The 8,558-nt window shown below is 31.1% G+C and overlaps 1 protein-coding gene across 1 annotated transcript; it reads right to left on the reverse strand.

Annotated features, from left to right (window-relative positions):
- Positions 1-6,618: 6,618 nt before the first annotated feature.
- LOC120086608 (auxin-induced protein 6B-like) lies at positions 6,619-7,840 on the reverse strand. The gene has a single exon (XM_039043340.1). The coding sequence runs from the start codon at positions 7,780-7,782 to the stop codon at positions 7,330-7,332; it is 453 nt and encodes a 150-aa protein (XP_038899268.1). The 5' UTR covers positions 7,783-7,840; the 3' UTR covers positions 6,619-7,329.
- Between the last annotated feature and the right edge of the window lie 718 nt (positions 7,841-8,558).

The raw sequence follows: 8,558 nt of genomic DNA on the forward strand, positions 1-8,558 counted from the left end.
AATTGGAATTTCTTTAATCCAATTTCACCTCTTTTTTCTTTTTTTCTTTTTTTCTTTTTCCTCTCTCTCTATATTTTCATACTTCAATGGGGATCTCATCCTTGTGCAATGTGTACCTTCTTTTGTTTTTTCTTTTCACATTATTAACTTTCTCTTGGAATTAAGAGAGGAAAGAATCAATCAGTCGAGTGCAATGCAATATTATTCTTCCATACTTTTTTTGTTGTATTAATAAAAATATGTTTTTTTTTTTACACTTATATCTTAAATATTTCATTTATTTTTTACCAATAAAAGATTATATTTGTATTTCCAACCAATTTTTAAGTTTCAATTACAATGAAATCGTGGGATTCTAGAGATAGATGGATTTTTAAATTTAGATTGAAGTATTTATAAGATTTATAATTATTATTATTATTATTATTATTGACGAAAAAGAGGAAGAAGAAGAAAACAGTCACACATGAAAAGTTAAGAAAATGGTGAATATCAAATACTAAAAAATTAAATGTTGTTTTCAAATATAGAAAATTGAATTAATTTATTTACAAATATATTAAAATGTGAATGTCTATTACTGATGGACATATAGTGGTATAAAAGTTTGGGTTCTTTTCTTTTTGCAATTATTTATGGAAGAGATATTTTATGTAATTGTAACTATTTTCTACATAATATTGAGAATTTTCTAGTGTGTCTTTTCTTTTAATTTACTTATTATTTTATTTGCTTTTTCTTGTGATGGTAGTATGAAGTTTTTTTCGCCCAATATTAGGAAGGTTAAGTATGTACTTTAACAAAAAAAAAAAATCATAAAGAAAAAACTAGTTTTGAAGTGTATGTTATTTTATAATGTCTCAAAAATTCACACAATTTTTCTTTTTTTAAAAAATAAAAAATAAAAAAGTGTCCTATCATTCTGGCTCCATATTAGACCGAAAAAAAATGGAATGAAAAGAAAAAAGAAAAAGAAAAAGAAAAGAAAAGAAAAGAAGAACTTTCCTCATAAAAGGGAATCAATCACCTATAAGGTTGAAATTGAGAAAAATAAAAAAAAAGCAAAGATAAAAAGTTTTGTCGGTGTTCCATCTTAATCTTTGGAATGGTGGTTTTAAAATGGACCCAAAAGAAAGAAAGAAAAAAATAGTAAACATATGGGTTTGTTTTTTTTTTAAAGATCTTAGATTAGACAAAAAAAACCAAAACTCTATTAAACTGGGCCACAGCTAAATTGGATTTATAAATAGGGCTTTTAAATTAAATTCATATGGGCCCTTCAAAACTCTTCCCCTAATAGCCCAACACATTCTTCTTTCCTCTCCTTAACCTTTTTCTGGCTCTCTTCTTCAAGTTACAGGCAATTCCTCTTACAATTATGATCAAATTTTCTAATTATAATTCATAAAATACAACGAGTACATGGAACGGCCATCATTATCTTACTCCATAATAATCAAACATTTGTTTTTTTTTTTTTTTTTATATAAATATATATATATAATATATCGAATTTGCAGTCATTAATGGAAATCTTGGTAGTAGATCATGATGGGCAATTATTACCTATAATTAAGAAACTTTATTTTTTATTTTTTGGTATCTGGTTTTGTCTTTTTTGGTGCCTGGATTATAATCCTAGTGCCACCTTGTGTTAATAATGGATTTGTTTGTTTAGATATTGTTGTGGAGAAAAGGAGGTAATAGATAGATTTAAGGAGATGGAAATGATTGCTAAAGGAATTAATTGAATTGAGAAAGAAAAATAATGAAAAGGCAGAGCGTGGTCCAAAACTAAGGTTTTGTTTGCTTGTGACATAAAAACACAGAACCTTTCTCTCTGTGTGTAGAAAAATTGGTAAGCTTTTGTTTGGGGTTATTACAGAAACAGAGAAGGCTTTGATTATTATTGTCGTTTTGGTTGTTTCTTTGTGTGTGGAGGGTGTCGTTTCATCCCTGCTTTAGAAGCTGCAGTTTTGGGAAAGCAGTGTCTTCAGGGCATGCATTACACACTCTTTTAACTTTCACCCTTCACATGCTTCTTATTTCATTCTGTAATAAATTTATTACAGTGTTGCAACAATATAACTTACAGTTTAGCACTTTTAGATGTACAAAAAAGAACAGTTAAAAGTGTTGAATTTGTATCAAATACCTACTAAAAGCATGCAAAATTTAGATATCTTGTTAGATTCGTAAATCTAACCTTATTTGAACTTGTTCAATCGTGTATTTGTAATTTGAGAAATAAGAAATAAGAATCTAGACACTAGTGTAGTACTTGCCACAACGTCTTCAATGAATAAGTTAGTAAGAGTTTTCTTTTTGTTATTGGAATTTGGGCCTTCAAATATTGATCATTCCTCAATGTTTGGTATTGAATTAGGTATGTGCGAATTGCACACTCTAAAATCAAATTGGTTGTCCTTGTTCTCATAGGGTGATCCTCATAGGTTTGAGCTTATAATTCACTTGGCACAAGGTATTTCAATATCAGATCTTGTCTTTTGTCTCATGTGAGTCCATGAACCTTGGGTGAATTTAGTACGAACCTTTTCAAATCTAAATCTATCCGTATAACACACACAATTGTTACATTAATGACGGTATGATGATGGAATAATATTTTCATTCATTTTTAATTTTTGTCTCTTTGTCGACATTCACAAAATAGTGAGAGTGGGAGATTAAAAATTACATGGGTAATTGAAAGAGGACAAAAATAACACGTATTTTGAGAAGATGAATAAAGGAGATAGGGAGAGAAATGAGGTGGGTGGTTGGGGAGAAATGAGTGAATTATGCTGTTTAAATACACAAGCATGGTTGTCTCCAACAACCAGCAGAGTGATTAAGGCTGTCTTGTGTTTGATTTAGACTTTGTCTTTCTCCCTATCATTCAGCCATTTTTAAAACCCACTTTTTCCCCCTTCTCATTCCTATGCTCTCCTCTTCTTGAAACCCTAGTCTAAAACCCACCTTTTGCCCAAGCTTTCATTTGGGTAATACCTACTTAGATTCTCCTATAATTTGGCTACTTTCTAGGAGTCCTTTCAAACAAAAGAAACAAATTAACAACAATAATATTTTGGTCAATTCTAGGTTATATCCATCTTTTTCTGTTTTACCTTATTGTTCAACCACATTTTGTCACTTGATCAACTTCTTTCTTAAATTTTTTTTGAGTTTTTCCTTTTGTAGCATACTATAAGTAAACTGCAAAAAGATAAGTTAAGTAATTACTAATTATTTTTCATGTTTGTTTAGGAAGATATTCGATTAATTGCATATGATATGATGGATTTATACATTATTTTAAAATAGTGGAGCTCTACACTAGAGTTGCGAGGTAGAATTTTGAGAAACAGATGGATTCCTTGAAGTTGGGCTTTTCCATAGATGATCTCGTTTGTTGTGGTCGTGGGTTTTCATATATGGGCCTGGGGATTTCCAAATGGGCCCATACAACGACCATTCCGGCTCAAGGAAGCCCATGTATCATTTGTCCATCACTTTTCCCACTAATATAAATAGAAACAATTGTAAATATTGTAATCAAACCTAAAATATTAACAAAGATAGCATAATATAAAAATTTTATAAATATAAAAGAATTTAGATCTAGTTGTTAAAATCTATCGACAATAAACTCTATTGCAAATAAGATTAAAGTCTATCACCGATAGATTTTATTATATTTACGATTTTTTTAAAATATTGTCATGTACTTAATTATTATCTCTAAGAGTGATACCTATCGAGAAACTAATCATTAACTAAATGTTTATATTATGTATTCTTTAATTTGATCCTTGAATCTTTTAAAAGTTCGTACTTGGATTAAGTCCTATTGATCACTAATTATTTTAAACAATGACCATACATGAATGGTTAAATTACAAATAAAGGACAACATATGTTAAAACAATTTATGTTGCAATATGTTGTTTTATTTTAATTCATGGACTTTTCGATGTTTAAAATTAGTTATCATTGTTTCAGTTCAATAGATCTTCAAAATACTCATTATGCTTAATTCATTTTTAATGTTTTAAATATATATATATATATATATATATATATTTTGGGTACATTTTGGAAACATATTCACATTGTCATACCTCTCCTCATATAAAATTATTTTGCAAAATAAAATTATTATTAAAATAATTTTGATTTAAATTAGCTTCACAACCTCAATTTTAAATTTTATAAAGAAGGGACTCAATTTGAACATTTAAAAGTTACAATGAAACAAGAGGAGAGAAAATATTAATAAAAAAATGTAATTTAACCAACATTAAAAAAGCGTAGAATCTAATCTAAATAAATGTTTGAAAACATACATATTGAAAAAGTAGTCATTAACTATTACTTTGAGGAAACAAGGTATTTGACTGGCAATGATAATCCCATAAAAGTACGGCTAAGTCGTTAAAATGAGTTTAATTCAATAGTAATTGACAAACCTAATATTTTAGAATTGTTTCAACATTAAAGTGAGATGGGAGGTTCGGTATTCCATTCCCACAATTGATGTACTAAAAAAAGTACCGTTAAGTTGAAGAAGTTGATTTAAAAATAAAAAATAAAAAAATTGAGAAAAGAAAGGTCAATTGTTTCTATTTTTATTATTATATTTTTTCTAAAAAAAAAAGTCAAATTTTGAGGGTTTTTTTTTTTGGGGCATTGTGTTGTGTTGGTACACAATCAGAATTAAATTTCACATGTTACTCATCATCTACTCCACACATTCTCCTTCTCACGCGGGGAACTGACGCCGTGGGGCTTTATATTCTGTCCCTCATCTTCATATTCCCACATACACCCTCAATCCCATAACTTTTTTTTTTCCCATTTTGAATTTCTATCTCCATATATATTAATTTATCTGTTTTTAAAAAACAGAGGCTAAGCTCGACACCACAAAAAAATCGAAGCTCTATAAAGCAAAACCAAGCCCGATGTCCAATTATAGGCATTGGGCAAGAGAAACCACAAGCCAAAATGCCTATAGATCTACCTCCACCAAGCTTATAGACTTTGAAAGCGTCCCAACCCTAGGAGAAAAATGAGAATTATAAACTCTAGGTTATCCCACACATATACATTATTACAACTTGGAAAGCTAAACTTCAATTTCATACCAAATTTTTAACCCTTGCAACTTTCTAAAAGTCTACGATCTAACTTAAGCATAAAGACAGTGTGACAAGAATCACATTGATGTGCAATTTTATACATAAAGATAATATAAATTATTTATATACTATCTATAAAATCTTATCAAATTAAAAAAAAATGAAAATTAACTTTTAAAAATAAATGGACTAAATTCTAATTTTCTTCAACGATAGTAAATATAAAATTTAACCAAATATCCAACATTAACCCACCAAATAAGAGACGGCTGCACGTTTCTCTGCTTCACCAGGGCAACATGACACGGCCTCCCAATCTTTTAATCGAAAGTTTAGGCTCCATATCCGTCTTTGTTTTTGTGTTTTTTTTTTTTTGTTTTTTTTTTTTCTCCTTTTCTCCCTCCCCCAAATAACCTCTCCTTTTGTTTTGGTATTAAATATGTAGTACCTTAAATCACGCTCCTTAGTTGTTGTACAATAATTAATACGGCCTTGCACTAAGCCTTACCAAAAATCAATTTCCCAACCTACTTGAGATTAATTATCGACATCCACACCATCATGTTCAATTTTATACTAAGGTAACTCATCTATTTATCTTCAATCTCTTCTTTTTCCCTTTCCTAAATTCTAAATTCTAAACTGAGTTTGTGGTGGTGTAGAACACAAATAATTCTATAACAAAATGTAATACATGTCAAACCATTTCTTTAATTTTCTTATTAGATCTTGGATTGTTCTAAGGACATCCATCCAAAAATATAGAAAGACACGAGGAGAAAGTATATTTTCTCAAGTATGACAAAGACAAACACATACGTACTTTAAGATACCGACATTATAAAAGTTTTCCTATTCTAAGGAAGAGATGGATGACAAGTGAAAACATCCACAAAAACAATGTCGCTATCTTTTAGAGATGCATAGTAAATTAATGCCAAATCAATCATTATTTTAGTAAATAGAAAGCTCAAGAGCATTATTTGTGCAACCTATTTTTCTTTCTATATGGTTTGACTTAGGCAATCAATATCATTCCTCCTTTTTTGCCAAAGTGAAGATAAACATCTAAAGTAAAAAAAATTAAAATTCCCAAAATCTCATTTGTCTTGTGCTAAAAATATACATGTATATAATATGTTCCTTTCTCGCTCAAATTTAGCTTTTCCATTTGCAAAAATGGATATTATGAACAAAGCATAATTAGCAACAAAACAGACAACGTAGCTGGACCATATAATAAACAATTTGGGAGTTGATAAACTAACTTTCCACATAAAGCATATAAATTGATGACAAATTCACAACAAAATTTAGTGAGGAAATTTCAGGGGAAAAAAAAGAGGAGGAAAATTACAGTACAGGAAAAGGGCACGAGCAATGTCTGTGATATACACATGGATTATAGTATGAGACAAGGACATGTCATGTAATAAGAACAAGAAAATACGAAAAATAAGAAAAATAAAAAATATAATTGAGTTTTTAGTATATCCCTCCCAATTGAAATGCCACAGAAACAAAAGGAGTCAGGTGAAACAGAGCAAATGGGACACATGCCCTTCAGTTTATTTTATATTGCACATGTCTTCCCATTGGAGTCTCCCCTGCCCCGATTACAATTTACAACCCTTTTTTTGTTTTCCTTTTCCTTTTCAAAAGAAATCAACAGTCACATTGGAATTGGAATTAGAATTGGTCTATAAGATTTCCCATTGAATAATTTCAAATCAATCACTTAATTTACAGAAAATAGACCTCTGGCCGAATTAGCAACACTTTCTGTTCTTCTTCCTTCTTCCTTCTCTGTTTTGCCCCGACTCCGATTCGAGCTCGGGACGACACGGTGAAATGATCCCTCCACCAGTTTTTGCCATCTCCATAAGCATTCTCCGGAGCTAAAACTCCCTCCCCAGTAATCACATTATACTTTCTTAACTTTTAAAGAAAAACCCTCCTAACTCCGCTTGCCCCTGTTTTTTGTGTATGTGGCAAGTGGGATTGTGGGGGGTTCAAAAAAAGGGGGAAAAAACCCAGATTAGATTAAATTAAAATTACAACCCCATCTCGGGTAACTCAACCGAGTCAAATCTGGATCTTTGACTCGCTCTCCTTTAGCTGTTGTTCTTGTTCTTCACTTTTCTGCAAAGTTGCTGCCAATTCAGACGGATTTACAAAAAGACCCACATTACCAGATGGATTTCTCGGCCAACCCATGAAGCAAAGGTCGAGATTCCGGCCACAAATCAAGCCCGGTTCTGATTCCGATATGACAATAACTTTGAAAATCGTCCAATTTCACGAACCGGCCAGAGTTCGGAGACTCGGATCTGGAGATGAACCGGATCACTTCTTCAAAAACTGACTCCTCACAAGGGATTGCCAAAGGGCCTTGATTGGTGAACCCGTACTCCTCTTCTGCTTGAACCAGAAGCTTCTTGAAAATCGGGTGGTTCAAGTATGTAGCCCGGACGACAAACCGCCGGCAGCTGGTTCCAACGCAGACAGCCACGTGTCCCGCGGGTACGTCGGAAGGGATGCGATTAGCTGACATTCTAGCCTTGTTGCGCCACCGTCGGAGCATTTGTCGGAGCCTGACAATGTGTCGGATTTTGCTGCATTTTCCGAGTCCGGCCGACATTTTCCGATAGGGAGAAAAATAAAAGACAACGTTGAAGGTGAGATTCGGAGGATGTGTTTGGAAGTTGGGGAGTTTTTGCAATGGCAATGGCGGAGGGTTTTATAGACATTCTCTTGACGAAAATACCCCTTCTTTTCTTTTATATTTACTACGGGCCGCTTCTATTTATTTATACGTACTGCGGTATTTTTTTAGTTGATTTAAGTCTCCTCCTCGTCTCATATTCCATAAATAAATAATAACTGTACCAAATGATAATATTTCGAAAAAGAAACATCAAACTTCAAATTGACCTTTAACTGCTAATTTCAATTCCAATTTTAGGCATTTTTCAAATAAATTAATAACGTTTCAATAATAATTAACCAATTTTAGCCACTTTTTAATTTTTTTTAACAAAAATTAGTTGCAATTTATTTTCAGAAATGTGTAATTTGGACTTATCACAATTTTACGTTCACTAAAATTATTTTCCTAAATCCTGTCCTACTCTATTCCACCTCTTTTTTTGTAATAAGAAAACTAAAATTAAACGTCATTCCCCTCATTCGTCTTTTATATTTATATTGATTTGGGAATTGGCATTTCAATCTTTTATTTTTGGGTTTTAACATTATGTTTGCCATTTTAAATTTATATTAGAAATAATTGTCTCATATCAAAATATATATATTCTTGATCTTGATAAAAAAGTCAAGAAGTCATAGGTTCAATCTATGATGGCCATTTACCTTATTAGAATTTAATATCTTACAAATTTTCTTGACACCAAAATG

Source organism: Benincasa hispida, chromosome 9 (genome assembly GCF_009727055.1).
Source record: "Benincasa hispida cultivar B227 chromosome 9, ASM972705v1, whole genome shotgun sequence".
Lineage (NCBI taxonomy): Eukaryota > Viridiplantae > Streptophyta > Magnoliopsida > Cucurbitales > Cucurbitaceae > Benincasa > Benincasa hispida.

Coding starts and splice junctions, on each gene's coding strand:
- LOC120086608 (XM_039043340.1), bottom strand. CDS start 7,782: ATGTCGGCCGGACTCGGAAAATGCAGCAAAATCCGACACATTGTCAGG.